This window comes from Battus philenor, unplaced genomic scaffold (assembly GCF_028537555.1).
Source record: "Battus philenor isolate CCGP_79_NKW_IND1 unplaced genomic scaffold, ilBatPhil1.0.hap1 SCAF_24, whole genome shotgun sequence".
Classification (NCBI taxonomy): Eukaryota; Metazoa; Arthropoda; class Insecta; order Lepidoptera; family Papilionidae; genus Battus; species Battus philenor.
Window position 1 is genome coordinate 12,458,061 of NW_027181687.1, and position 14,971 is coordinate 12,473,031.

Sequence of the window (14,971 nt, forward strand, 5' to 3'; positions counted from 1 at the left end):
AATCTCATAGCCGTGCCATACAAACGACGTGACTTTTCTGGGTTAACAACCCCGTGATTATCATTGTAGACTTACTATCTGCTTAAAGATTTCCAGAACCTTGCTGGCCATATGATCATATTCTTCTACGTCTGCTTTTTAGTTGTGTGTTATTGGCAGAGTAATTGTTGGCATGACGGTCGATACATATAATCTCTTGTCATTTCGTTTAAAGGATTCGGATATTTGAGCTGTTCACTCTACATAACTTTAGCCTCTTTTCATTGGGCCTTTCTTAAAGCAGTTTTCAAAGTATTTTAAATCTTGAAAGCAAAAACCTGTCGAGAGGCATCTCTTGACTTCCAAGAAAATCGACACTTTACAGAGACGCTAAGTCTGTGCTGTCTGCAGCGTTCTTCTCGTGTGTAACAAGGGTTATTATTTTATTGTACGATGTCTAAAATTAAGATAATGTTGAACGATAAACATTGATTAACATTAATGTTCACGTGCACTTCGTGGTGTTAACAAATGATTAGTAATCTTCAGTTAACAGCTCGGTGCGGCCGGGCCGGCGTGACGTCAGGCGTCGCGTCTTGCGTTTATTTTCAGCCCATGATTTTCAGTCGGCCGCATGCGCTCGGCCGCGGCGGACCTCCCTCACTCCTGAATCACGCGCTATGCATACGCATGTGTAACGTAACTCGACAATGCGCCGCTCCATAATGAGATGTGATTGTTTTGTAAACAACGAGTTCCTAAAAAACGAACAACTCGTGTTGCGCGTCGACGCGGTGCCATCGGGCGCGGCGCGCGGTGCGACCAATTTGTTTTGCATATAGTATGCACTGCCGAGACGCAGTGAGCGCGGGCCCGCTGCGACGCCGCAAGCCTCGTTACGCGTAACGTTATTGCCGTGCTTTACATCAATTTTTATCCGTTGTACCCAACCCCTGTCGGAGCATGAAGCTGGTCGAGTACAACCAGTTGGTCGGGAGCGTTTCCAGGGAAATACTGCACACGGTACTGCAGCGGGCAGGCGGGTCCATTGGACAATCTCTTGCGCGTAGTTTTTAACTAAGCTCGAAAGTTCTCCTGCCCGTTACATTGATTTTTGACCGGACCGAGGGACCGTCGCGCTCTTAGATCACTCGGGAAGACGATCTATGGTATTATTAGGAGCGGTCTCTGGGGGAAGTCTTTGGTTTCAGTTTCCAGGTTCTTTATAGAACCGAACTATAGCTCAATACTGTGCGTAATCTATCATCCGGTACATGGGAATGGTACGCACGTTGAACAAGCGGCAGCCTCGCCACTATTGTTATGTAAATTCTCGTCGACCTCGTGACTATGTACAACGGTATGATAGCGTGTACACTCCGCAACTCTTCGTTTAGTTCTTTGTCGACGCAGCGGCACTCGGTTAGCGCTTAGCGTTCCGTTTCAAGCGCGTCCAACAGGGCCGCACCACGAACTGATTGGTAGTGCAGTTGCCGAGCTCACTCTGTGTGCGCGACGACATCTGCAGGCGCTACTTATTACCTCAACCTGGACTAGCCGGGGGCGGTGGGAATTGGGTTCACAAAGACCGCTTCGCTGAATATTGTTTTTAAATTTGATCCTCCAGAAATACCGCTAGTACTGAACCCCGTGCGAGCAGAGCGAATGGCCCCGAGTCGTCGAAAGCCTATACGTCTTGTTTTTACTTGATACAATTCTTTCCTGAAAAGTATTTACTAACAACAAAATGTTTCCAGCATTTCGCAGATAACTGCGCCGGCGAGCATTGGCGCGGCGGAGTCTCCGGGCAGCTGGGATCCGTTGCTTGCGTCGTTTTGTGTGCAATGCAATTATTTTTTTAAGTCTAAAAATATAACCGCGGTCCCCAGGTCACGGTAAGGGATTCATTCACATCGAGTGCCGCTGAGGAAGGCATGCAAGTGCGTGCGTCTGCGGGCGCCCCGCGGCGCGCGCCGGCGAACTACAACAGAAGCTTTTGTGTGCAGCAAGATATTTGAAAAGCGCAAGAGCGCGGCGCGGCGGGCACCCGAATTGTGTTTTTGGGTTATTTTTTTCAGTCGCGGACCGCGCCGCCCGCTGCCCGAGCGTTCACCGGGCCCGCGCAGCTCGCTCTCTGCTCCCTCAAACGTTATGAAGCGATGGTTAACATTTCTCCCGTCGCTACGAGGAGAAAATGTGATACTTTACGTTTCACAAAATTTAAAAAGCCCATAGGCAACGCGCACCGGCCGGGAGCTGTGCTCGCGATAATGCATCGTCATCACTACAGCCTAAGAGATTCACCCACTGCTGGGAATAGGCTTCCCCCATACATTTTCAACAGAGTCGAATTGATAATCTTATCAACGTCTGTCCGCCTTGTGGGTAGACGTCCAGCGCTGCGCTTGCCGCTCCGTCGTACTGCCAGGTCCACAGTAAAACATATGGACACGTGCATTTAATTTATCCGAAAAGGCCCGCCAGTCATACTGGCAGAAGAAATGACACGTAATAGCCTAGCTGCAAATCGTCAAGCCATACAGCTAAAAAATCAAACTCTCTCTATACGCTTATTTTAGTAAGCAGGCCACAATAATGGACAGTTAACATCAATAATGTTATGCAATTGGTCAATAGAAACTTGCGCGTCGGCGGGCACTGCAGCTGCGCGGCGGTGCTGTGGCGCCATGGCCAAAAATAAAAGTCTGCCCCAGCTTGTGGGAACTTTTCCAGTCCGGAGCCACAGCCGGCGCGCTTTCAATATTCAGCCTCTCTTGTGTAATGCCTAGCGGGGTCGACTGCGAATGCGAAGACGGGTAGGTTACATCTTCTTTCACTTCAGCCAAACTAGGCAGTGCAAGAGACTCGATGAGCTGATGCTGCCTCGAAAAAAGTAGCTTAAGTTAGTTATTCGGGCATAAAACACCGGGACTATCAGGTTCAATTTTTTCCTAAAGTTTGTACAAGTAGTGGTGTGCTAGCAGCGGGCGTCGCTGCGGCCCCGACGCGCTGTATCGCCAGGAAGGCAGCACAAAAGTAGCCGTGAGCATCGACAGCTTTAGAGATTGTGCTCTAATGCCGCTGCTCCCTGCTGGGCTTAGCCGCCATGAAGTTTTGGGCCCTGATCGCTGCGTCGGCGCAGAGAAGCGGGGGCGGGGGCGGGGGCGGGGGCGGGCGTGTCGCTCCGCAGCTGCGGGCCCCACTACCCGCGCGACACAAAGTGTAAATAGAAACTATTATGAAAGCTTTCCGGCGCACAAAAAGTCATTCACTCCGCCTTTTACTAGCAACATCATTATAAAGCAATGGGTTGCCTATTCAGAGTTACGGCGCGTGAACATATTCGACGAACGTCCGGGGCCATCACACCTTCCGGCTCTTGCGGCCGCTCTGCGCTCCGAGCTCGCTCACTTTTAATTAGCGATTAAAGTACGCATCTGATCTCGACATGTATAATTCACTTTGTAACTTCAACGTCGAAGGAAAATGTCACCAACGCAGCCGACGAGTACAGATCCGCCGCCGCTGCTCGCCGGCGGGTGCGCGCGTTTTGTCAGCGGTACAGATAACAACGCCTCGGTGACACAAACAAAAGCTCGAATCGCTGAAGCGATCAGATAGAACCAACACGAAACGGTCTGCGTCCATCGCTCTGCGACGACCTAAATGAAAGGTCACACGTCCACCCTGCGGGAGAACATCCTGCGCTGCGCTTGCTGATCCGTGCGTGTTACAGAGAGGCGTAGTACGAATATAAGAACATTCTGTGAAATTGGTATTAAAAGGCTTATTAGCAAAGTAACACCGGCGCGGCAGGCAGGGCCGTCGGACCGGGTTTCACACGCTGGTCTCTGTGCCATTTTTTTTATTATAATTTAATTTCAGTAAGAACTCACGCTCCATTTGTAACGTCGTCTTTAAGTTGCGCAGCATTTGCATCGACTCAGTGCAAAGCGCGAACCTGCCGCGACCGGCGCCTATCAAAACCGTGGCGGCAATGAATCTGTAGCGCGCGATCACGTCTGCCGGCGTGCAACTGCTCGCAGCCGCCGATGTCTTACAACAACAACTCAAACCTCATCCCCGAGTGTGATGCGTCTTGGAGTCATATTTTACTGTCACCTACCTTGTGAAATAAAAGACCAGAAATTGAGATGACCTTCCCGCCCTTTTGCTGAGATATAAGAATATCTGCTGAAATACTCACAAATAGCACATTCGGTGTACATCTTACAACAATTAGCAACCTCGCAGCATGCCGCGCGGCGCGCTGCAGACATGAGGTCTCCTCGAGAAATCAATTAAATAGTTCAAAGAAAAGGCAGCGGCTCCCGCAGGTGCCGCGCGGCCGCCCGGCACCAAGTCCCTTGTAATCGCCATTTAAATCCTTCCTGCGGCCACCCACGGCGCGCGCGCTGCGCCAATGTGCACCCTGCGCCGCTCGCTATAAGGCTGAGTCGCGGCGACGGGCGGCGGCCGTCTTGCGAGGATACACGAATGAACGGTTCATTAAGTCGATATTGGTAAATATTTGTGTCAATTAGCTCGGCTTTGCGGACGCGGGCGGTCGCGGGCGGTCGCGGGCGGACGGGGGCCTGCGGGCCTTGTGCAGCGCGCTTACAATTTGTCGCGACACAATTACTTTTCCTTTTCAAAGCTCCGTGTGAGCGTCGTCTGTAGAAATTGTATCCTTACAATAACGTCTGTGTAAGTTCACATTTATCGTTTATTTAGTGAATAACATTAGCAGATATTTACACGCGTCAGCGGAGCTACACAAACGATAGGGCTGGTGGCATTGGTCAAAATTTATACACTTGTACCACTTGCCTCTACCCGGCGCAAAAATTATCGAGCTGACTTCCGCTCGTTTGCGAGACGTGGTGCTCGGTGCGCGTCGGCGTCTCGTGCTCTCTCACAAACAATTTTAGAAAAAGTAAAAGTTCTTAAATGCACGGACGCATCGTCCGTGTATGTGAAAAGTAACAAGTGTCCGAAGTCAACGCTAATAATAAAGAGGAGCTTGTTACCGCTTTCTTTGGGCTCCATAATATCGATAATTTGTTTGTAGGTCACTGTATACGCTTTAACGTTGAACTCCAGTCATCGCGTGCAATCAAATAACTTTTAAAGCTTCAAGTCAAAAATGCTACCGCAGTCTAAAGTGCTATCATGAGCCTGAGAACGAACTGTTGAAACTGCTATGTTTAGGATGATTGTGAAGGTATAAACCGATAAACAAGGAATAAACCGGCCTGTGCAGTGGGTTCTTCTTGGGCCCGGCAACCACAGAAATACTTGTTAGCTAATTAATGTTTAAAAATGTCATCCCAAGGGAATTCAATTTGATTCCAGCTCCTGTCTGTTTGAATTCTCTTCATACTGTTCCCTTGACGTACATGTGTGACTCCTGTACACGTTCCGTACTGAAATTACATGAATAAAGGAATTACTGCCGCAGAGCCGCGCCGCTGTAGCCGCGCCACGGCTTCAGTCACATGTATGATGCCATGCACACGCCATGTGTTGGGGAGCTTCGTGAAGTCATGATGCAAGTACAAGTTATATGATAACATTTTTTGTCATAAGCCAGGGACTGGTCCAGCATGAGATGCCTCCTTAAATGAGAAGGGTTATCGTAGGCTACTCAAGAGACAGGTACACCGTGTACATGGACCTAGATGGAAAAAGGAGCTCGAAGGAGATCCAGAAAGAGATGCCGCAGAAGTCGGTCTTAAAACCACTCGTAGAATTTCTTCTACGCTAATAGTCTCCCCGCTGGCGTGACCGTCACCTCTTACGCCAACGATACGCTAATAGTTCTTAGCAGGACTACTTTGGGAGGACCAAGGGACGCACCGAGCTTGGGATGGCGGTCGTCATCGCCAAAATAGGAGAGGAGGGGCCGGAAATAGCGCCGAACAAGACAGAAGCGCTGAACTACACATGCTATCGTATAGGAGGGAACGATACGACTTGCGTTTTTGCCTTGTTTAGAATGATATCGCAGCGGGGCGGTACTTCCCAGGGTCCTACTGACTGAGCGCTCTTGTGGGCAGAAATTCTGGCCGCTGTAGAACTAAGATCCACAGCGTCAAGCGGAGCATGGCCATACAAATCGTATGCAGATATCACATAATGTCATTCAAGTCCATTCCTGGCGTGTATTCCACCCCTGGACATTCTAACATAAATGGATACGAGGGTCTACGATTGAATCTGCACCCTTCGCCGTGGTCTTAATCCATCGTAATAGCACGGTTGTTGGTACCTAAATAACACATATTTTGGGACAGGTTATCCAAAATAGCGCAACGCGAGGGCAACGTGGCCTTAACCGGGAATACTGCGGACCCTCACAAAGCGTAGAAGCGGTTCATCGGGAAATTTTAATAGGTAGGATCCCACAGTACTCTGTCCTCCCACTAATAACAGGGCACCGTGAACATCCGGAAGATTTCCATTCAAAATTTTTTTTTTTGTAACTGAATAGCGATATTTATAAGCAATGCGCAAAGTGATGAACGCAGCCTCTGGGCACGGATGTTATGCAGAAACGTCCACGAGTCTAAAATATGTTTACCTTTGCAACACATATATCAAAGTGAGCAATAATCAATTATCAACAACTCGTATCCGCTGTCAGCTTCGGATTAACTGAAAAAATGCTCGAGTCGTTACTAGAGCCCCTCGGTCGTCGCAGCGGCCTGTCTCTCCGGAAGATGCGACGGAGGCGCAACGCTGCGCAGGAGTCGACGGGCCCCGGCGAGCCCCTCGTGATCCCGTGTAATCGTCGCATTCAAACAGGAGATTATCAACAAATGAAACTTTAAAAAGTCGGGCGGTGTGCGCTGACAGCTAGTCGTAACAAAGAACTAGAGGGGCAATTATCCTCTCGGCGCCGAAAGCATCGAGGGTCATCACTATTCAGCGCGGGGGAAAAAACGCGGATCAATTAAGGGGTGGGTTAATAAAGGCGCTCAAACAAATTTGCTTTGTACACCGCCGTAATCGCTCCGCTAGCCCGAACGTGAAAATAAATAGACAGAGCTTTGTGCTGCGTGCTTTGTGCTTAATATAATATCGCTTTTTAATATCCAGCGCGGCCGGGGGGCGCCGTGTTGTTGCGGTGCATTCTTACCGGTACTCTAGTTACAAATAACATGCGAGCGGGGCGCGGGGCGCGGGCCGCGGGGCGGGGTGTGCGGTGTGCGTTTGAGTGTGAGGTGTGCACTCAGTAGAACTCTCCGTCGGAGAGCTTGATGGCGTAGAGATGCAGCGCGCGGAACTCGCAGAACTGGTTGGTGCACCAGCCGCCGTGGCCGTCAGTGCAGCGGCACGAGTCGCACTCGTCCATGTACTTCTCTCCCGGGATGCACTTGAAGAACGGGTTCTTGATCACTGCACAGAGCAGAGGGGCTCGTTAGTGCGTGAAGGAGACATGTCGTCGGGGCCGCGGTGGGGCCGCGGTGGGGCCGCGGGGGGGCCGCGTGGGGGCCGCGGGGGCCGAGGGGTCGCAGGCCGCTCACCCGTGCAGCGCAGGCAGGGCGTGCTGCGCTCGCACAGCGCGGTGACGGTGGGCTCGCAGTAGACGCAGGAGGGCATGGCGCGGCAGGCGCCCGAGTCCTGCGCCTCGCAAAGCAGGCAGTTGCGCGTCTCCGGCACCAGCGCCAGCGACGTCTCCTCCTCCCAGTACTGGTGCGGCGGCTTCGGCTTGATGAACTGCGACACCACGTAGCTGCGGCACACAAGCGCACCATGTTCACATGTTAACGTATGAGTGTAAAGTGAATTGCGAGGATTTCATTTCTCCTTCTTTCTTTCTAATCTTTCCTTTCTTTCTTTTTTTCATATGTACTTTAAGTGTTGATGATGGTGGTAAGTTTATAAAATGCCTGCGAAAGTGCAGTACATTGACGTCGCCTTACATTTTTAGGTAGGCGAACAATCAGTCCGGAGGACGAATAGTGGTTAAAGTAAGCAGGATAGATTGAAAGAGGAATGAGTAAGGCGTGCGGTGTCGCTCACGCCTGCGAGCCGGGCCGGAACAGCGGCGGCGAGCGCTCGGAGCCGCCCACCGAGCTGAGCGTGCCCGCAGCCGGGCCGCCGCGCCGCGCCTCTGCAACACACGCACACGCACACACTTGCTTAACACAGACTGAGTGTAATTCTAAGCTCCAGCTCCCTTACAACCGTTCTTTCTCTGGAGTGTCCGTCAAAGCTACCTTACAGTTTGGCAGCTCTCCAATCCGGTTAAAAATAAGACTCATAAATTAAAAATATGGACTTGTCCCGAAGCTCACGAGAGACCTCTCGAAACGCCTTGACGCATCCAATTCATGAAAATGGTAAATATCAGTACATATAAACAGAGAACTCCCACAAGAAATAAAGCATATGAATATTTCTTGTTAATTCTTATAATTTTCAAAATGGTCTCAAAATCAAAATCGAAAAATTTAATAATATTTATAACATTCGTCCAATGCTATAAGCGTGTAATGATAATCATGGATTACTAGGACGCCTGCTGCTCCTGTACAAAAAATAAATAAATAAGAAATCCGACCAAATGAACAATTTCGAGTTGGTTTCTGAGAACTTTGTCCAGTTCAATCCGGCTGCACTCACCGTCGCCGTAGCAGAGCGCGCCGACGCACAGCCACGCGAGGAGCGCTAGCCGCCGGAGCATGGCGCAGGCCAGTGCCGCACTGTCCCGCATCGCCCAGCATCACCGCGTACCGCTCCGTACCGCCCCGCACCGCCCCGCACCGCACCGCGACTAATTGCTCCGCGCCGATTAGCGCACAGGCTGTGGTCACAGACGCAAACGGCAGCGGGCGCGGGCACGGTCCGCGGCGCAGCAGTCACAGTACTGACAGAGTGAAATTGCTCTGGTTGCATGAGATGACGTGCTTCCGACGATACTTGCGACGACGGGTAGACAAGCGTCGGCCGCGCATGCAGCCGCTGCGGGCTGGCGGTCGCTAACTGTTTCGTCGCATGGCCAGATTATAAAGTACGACACCCCGCGCTCCAGTAGTTTTCATGTAAACAGCGTCAAGGGGAGTGTCGATTGGAACTAAGCAACCAGAGTTTTTTGGTGACGTTCGTCTGTCCGTCTTGTTGGTGAGTCGTACTCTGTACTTGCCGGTTTGTCGTCTTTACTCCAGAGCCTTAGGCCTCCACCGGCCATCTGTTGTGCGCGCTATGTGGCCTGCCCGTTGCCACTTCTAATCATAGGCGGGCTACATCGGTTACTTTTGTTCGACTACGGAATTTTTCATTCCCGATTTGTTCAGGTCGTGAATGTCTAATATGACCCTACACGTGGTTCGTTGAACGATCGTGAGCTTGCCAATAAGGGCCAGATTGCCACGTGGCCATGTTTTATTTCTGTAACATATTGTAAATGTAGGAGCACATGCGAGTGCACGCAGCGCCCGCCCGCGCGCGCAATCAGCGGCGCCTTATCGAGCTCGTTAGCCCAACGCTCGCAGTGGCTGTAACGAGGCGCTAGGAGGCAGCAATGGAACGAACAGTGAACATCAAGGGCGCTGCGAAAATTATTCTGTTCCCAATACAATTGATGACAGGTACTCCCTTACAAACGGAGAAAGGGTAGCCGACTTGAGTCAGACGCCGAGTCCGCAGCGGTCGGAACGCGCCTGGACTGCATGTCGTTGATATTTATGTGAACGAGAAAGACAGGCTAGAGCCAGGGCATAATTATCGGCGTTATTGGGCGCTATGATTGTCCGGCGATAGCGCGCGATAAGGCGGCGGCGGGCGGCGGCAGGTGGTCGCTCCCACGCGTGATGGATGGCCGTTGGTATCGCTTTTATTGCATGTTATTGCATTAGGCGCGCCCGCAAACAGAATTCAATTTGTTGGTAATGACGTTTATCTACGATTTTATTACGACGTATCGGCGCAAATGAACTTGTTATGCGAAACCCGGACGTGCGGTCACCGGACGCACGCGCTGCTCGCGGGGCCCGCCGCTGCGCGTGCTGGTCCGCGCTGTCGCCGCATGCAGAGAGAACGATACGCACTCCAACGCAGACTAACAAAGTGAGGCGTCTTAATGAACAGGCTGATCAGTTATACGTATAAAAGGTTTAAAGGGAAGAATGTACAACTAGCGACCAGGAGTCGGTAGACGTGGCGTCCTCTCCAGCGGCTCTCACGAGTTGGACCAACGAGACAAAACTGGTCGACGTAGCGATCTTTGGAGCAGACCTATGCCTTGCATGGGGGAGTCTGTAGGTTCAAGAAAAGTAAGAGTAGATAGTTAGCTACTTTGCTAACTCATAATTATTTACGATACAAAAATCAATGTTTCCATCATATCAATAAACCCTTTTCAAACTGTTTACGGATGTAATAATTATCGTAATAATAACATAGTGAAATAAAGCGTTTCCAAAATTCGAATTTCTACATATATAATCAATCCTCGTTCACTTTCTGTCACCGCAGACTCTCTGCTGGCAGGGGCTATCGACGCGTTGCACTCCTGTAGAAAAAGTAAATTCAATGGATCCTATTTCAGGGTGATCACTTTATTCAGGGTGATTGGTTATAGCTGTAAATCACCTTGTGCATTACTGAGCTGTACTCAGTATCAGTATTTTTTTTCTCTGTATTATTGTTCTTATTCAAAATTATGCGTATTTTCTTCTGCAAACACTGATCCGGCGTACGTTTTTGTTTATCGTCACTTTGTTCATTTGTCCAAAAATTGTGAAAGAGTTTTACTGCAGTGTAGAGAATCGGCACTGACAAGGCGTGATAATGATCGCAAAAAAGAAAATCCCAATTGTGTTCCGGAGCCCTACTAACTTAATTTTATCTTAAGCCTGCCACCAAAGGATATCTCAAAATAAAATTGTTTCTGTCCAATTGGACCCTTTTTACATTAAACTTTCAAAGTACACGTGATAAATGTAGAGGTATAAAGTGAACAAATACCACGGGTGGTGGCGCAGTATGTAAAATAGTCGAACAACTTTTACAACAAACACCTCGTAAACAACGAAGGAGCGCTCTTATCTTATTATATTAGATAATGTTGTAGGTGCAGCCGGGGTAACTTGTCGCCTCGTTGTCTTTAAGCCTCCCACGAATCGGTGCCGTGCTCGAGGCCTGTTTGTATGAGCAATTGTCTAATTATAGGACACGCTGCAATCCCTAGCGACTACCAAGTCCCAGCTGTGGGAGAGGAGTTTTAAAATATTTGTTTCTCATTTCAACATTACTACTCTTCGGCCACCTGCTTCAAGCCGCGATCATCTCACAGAGTATCGGCTGAGTCTCGAAATCCCTACAAACTGTTGCCTCCCGCCAGCCGAAGGAAACGTTCTCCACCACTCCGTCCTCCTGTCTGCACCAATGCAGCCGGCTCAACAGTAGCAAATTAGCCATTTAAAACGCATCTATGTTTTCGGCGTGACCCCTTCTTATTGCGGACGTAACTTCGACAACGGCAGCCGCGCTCGAATTCCCCTCAAAACGTGCAGCAGCTCCTGGACGCCGTCTTTTTGCAGCTGTTCCCACTTCGGATCGCTTAGTATTTGTGTCCGTCCCGAACGAACCCGAGCAAGGACCGCAACAAACTCGGTAGAGTTTCTTTGTGATGTCTTGTTTACAAATGTCCTTTACCATTTCAGTCAGAGCGGTTCGTTCGCAAGCTACGTATAATCACATAGAAATTGAAACGGCACAGGATTTATTTATGATTGTTTATCCATTTATATAGGAGACTTAGTAAATTAAGTGCCAATTGCAGCTCTTGTGTTAGTTTAGAAATATTTCTTTTGTCAATTTGTAGCCGTCGCCTAACAAGTTACGTTTAAACAACTCTTTACCGAATGACAGTTGGTCCAAAAAGAATCAATGCCACACGCGCACGCACGATTGTACCGGCTCTAGCTATGTGTGGTGAAGGTGAAAAAAACCGCGAACTCGGCAACAGAAGAAAAATATATTTATATCAAAAAGGTTGCGTGCAGAAAACCTGGTCTGATTTAACACCGCAGCTCGGTACTCCCCTGATAGTGATGGTAATCAGCCGCACGACCTCCCGGGACTGGTCAGACGGCAGCAGGTCGAAACGAGGAGCGCCGGTAGTTGACAGGACAGGATGCGTTCGTTCCAGTGCAAACTACGAATAGATTCAACCTCAATGACCGAAGGTTATTTTAGTATAAAACTCGCACCTGTGAATAAATGTCACAGTTATAATATACATATATAAATATATGTGCAATTTGCTGCGCTGATTGCACAAATATTTCTCTGCTGCAACACAAAGAGTGAATCGATGTCAGCACCGCTGCCACACAGACGTAGCCCGCAGATATGAAAACAACTGAAATAATTTTGTCGTGTCGACACCAGTCGCTTGTCAAATTGTGTTGAAGTGTGCGCCGTGGTCGCTGACCGCTCGCCTTTCTGGGCGAGCATCTTCCACGGCGGCACATTTCTCACGCTACTTTCAATTTTTTTTATGATTTGCGTCTTTGTGAGCAACATGGCGACCTTATTACACAAACACCTCAACACTTTGATATACCGATAGTAAATTCCCCATTTGTCCAGCTCTATTTTTTCCTTCCCTTCCCCGATGCTCACGGCTACTGCGATTATCATATGAAGCGGCGTCAACTCGCGCGGCGGCCGGACAGCGGAGCGGGGCTTTACTTTCAAACGACAAACGACAAATATCAGAGAAATTGTTTTTGTACATCGCGTACCATTATGTACACAGCTATATAATCGTGTTTCACTAATTGCAGCGCCAGCTTGACGCACTTCTTTTCTGACCGTTCAATGTGCGCACGGAAATCAATTTTGGAGTCACCTGTAACCCTCAGGTCGCATGCGCTTGTGTTAAAGACGGGCGCGCTGTTAAAGTAGTAAGCAGCAGACATGTTAACTTATTTAGAGAACACCAAGGGGGTGCTGCTCATCTGCAAACACAATCCCGTGGTCGCGACGTCACCCCCTCCCCCCACGCACCCGCGGCCCCGCGCCGTCCTCGACAATTGATCTTTAATACTGCGGAGATGAACCGGTCGGAGCGCACGGCGCCCCCCGCGACGGGCATGCCTCTGACATCCACATTGTTGCGCCGCTAATTACTGCGATCAGCTCATTAGACTCGTTCCTCCGCCCGCGCCGCGCGCCGCGCACCCCCGCCCGCTTTTATTGTATTGTTATGATTTAAATCGAAACAAACCAGCGGGGCAGCCCGCCAGCGCGCTGCGCGAGTGACGCGCGCCTGAGCTGCGGGCCGCAGCCGCTGCAACCAGACACGTGATCCGGAAGCAGTCCGCCCGACGTACGAGTCACATGCCCTAAAATAATACATAATCTAAAATTTTTAAAGACGAACATTAACAAAATCGGCAGCGCGGCGGGCGGCGCGGCCCGGAGCCAAATATTTAAGTACAAAACAAAGCGCGACGCGACGGCCGCGCTGAATAAACTAATAAAGGCCGGGGGAGGTCGCCGCAGATGAAATTATCTCGTAACAGCGGCTTATGAGCGGAATCGATTCGCGATCACGGCAATAAAACCTCCAGATGTTTGCTCGCCCCCCGCGCCCCCTGCGCCCCACACGCGCACCCCTCGCCGCCCGCCGCACGCCCCCCGGCGCCGGCAATTTAGCCGATATTAAGTTTATATAGCGATTTGTACCCTTCTTTACACCGGCAGCAACGCGCGACGCACAGTGAGCGCGGCAACCGCTGCGCGCCGCCGTCACCCGATGGACGCGAATACGTCGTCAATAATAACATATTAAAGTACCCGAGCGTTCATATTGGACTAAACGAAGAACGCGCCGCTCACGCGACTGACTACTTAAAAGACACCAAAATGTTATTTCAACAGCTCGGCGTGTGTGCAACTGGCGCCGGTCGCACTGTTTGTGACAATCGGCTAATATTGTCTCTATTAAGTTTCTGCAGCGCACTGTGCGGCGGCGAGCTGGCCGCTGTCCTGTGGCCCCGCAGCGCTGCCCGGCGGCTACGGTCCCGGCGTCGCACTCGCGGGCGACGTGGGACCCAGCAGTCGGTGCGTAGCGCAGGGCGTTCAGGTCCTGTCCGGCAGTCCAGTCAGGCATGCAGGTGCGTGAGCTTCTTGCTCGCGAAGCGCCGGCAGCCGGCGCCCAGCGCCTTCGCCGACTACTGCGCTCGCGAAGGAGAGCTCGTCCGGCGCCGCGAGTGCGCTGCGGCGCGAGCGTGGGAACCGTGGTCTCCACTTATGCGCGCAAAATAACAGGACTCCGGGACAATAGCGACTACGATTTTATTTAATTAATATTTGATTGCCGCCCGCGGTGCAGCCGCCGATGGATCTTTTCGTGGATGACGTCGCCACCGCTGCAGATAATTTTCGGCTTATGGAAACAAAACGATCGTGTATTTGAAAAAATTGTGTCCGCTCATCGAAACCGGTCGAGATGGTCGAAATGTTTTATATTCCTCGCATCGGAACTCAACGAGCTGCGTGGCCGGCGGCGCGCAGCGACGTGGCTGCAGCCGCGTAGTCGGAGGCAAATGTCACTTAAATGTCCCCGACTGATTTTTGAGATAATTTTGGCGGCAATAATTATTTGGGACTGTCCGCGAGTGAGGTGCCGCGTGGTGCCCCCGTGGGAAGCCCGCGCTGCGCTAATGCAATTGCGTCGCGTATCGCTCGTCGTCGCGCCTTTTGTGACGCAAGCGGCGCATTGTTGTGCTAATTGCTTCACAAAGATGTGCAAATATTTGTGTTCAGCCTTTGGTTATTTAATTCGATTCACTTTCCCAGAGCCGCGCACGACAACGAGTTCAAATGCTGCGTTTGTATTGTCGACAGCGTTTGTCTTCGATGCAGGCGAATAAAGCATTCAATCTCTTTGTTCCCAAGGAGCGGCGGGTGCAGTGCCGCGGGTGTTCGGGCAAACTTCTTGCAGCGCCTCGTGCTATGCTAACACGTCCAT

The 14,971-nt window shown here is 50.6% G+C and overlaps 1 protein-coding gene across 1 annotated transcript; it reads right to left on the reverse strand.

Moving 5' to 3' along the window:
• Nucleotides 1-7,030: 7,030 nt before the first annotated feature.
• Nucleotides 7,031-8,691, reverse strand: LOC137924700 (uncharacterized). The gene is made up of 4 exons (XM_068768119.1): nt 8,611-8,691; nt 8,008-8,098; nt 7,509-7,717; nt 7,031-7,380 (listed from the first exon to the last, which is right to left on the reverse strand). Exons 1-4 carry the CDS (start codon nt 8,669-8,671, stop codon nt 7,214-7,216), a joined length of 528 nt encoding a protein of 175 aa, XP_068624220.1. The 5' UTR covers nt 8,672-8,691; the 3' UTR covers nt 7,031-7,213.
• Nucleotides 8,692-14,971: the final 6,280 nt, after the last annotated feature.

What these genes read in the sequence shown, in the direction of transcription:
- LOC137924700 (XM_068768119.1), bottom strand. Translation starts at nt 8,671, where the DNA reads ATGCTCCGGCGGCTAGCGCTCCTCGCGTGGCTGTGCGTCGGCGCGCTC. An exon ending in CGCGCTCTGCTACGGCGACG is followed by an intron (nt 8,099 to 8,610) that starts GTGAGTGCAGCC and finishes CGTGTGTTGCAG; the next exon opens with AGGCGCGGCGCGGCGGCCCG. An exon ending in GCCCTGCCTGCGCTGCACGG is followed by an intron (nt 7,381 to 7,508) that starts GTGAGCGGCCTG and finishes TGCTCTGTGCAG; the next exon opens with TGATCAAGAACCCGTTCTTC.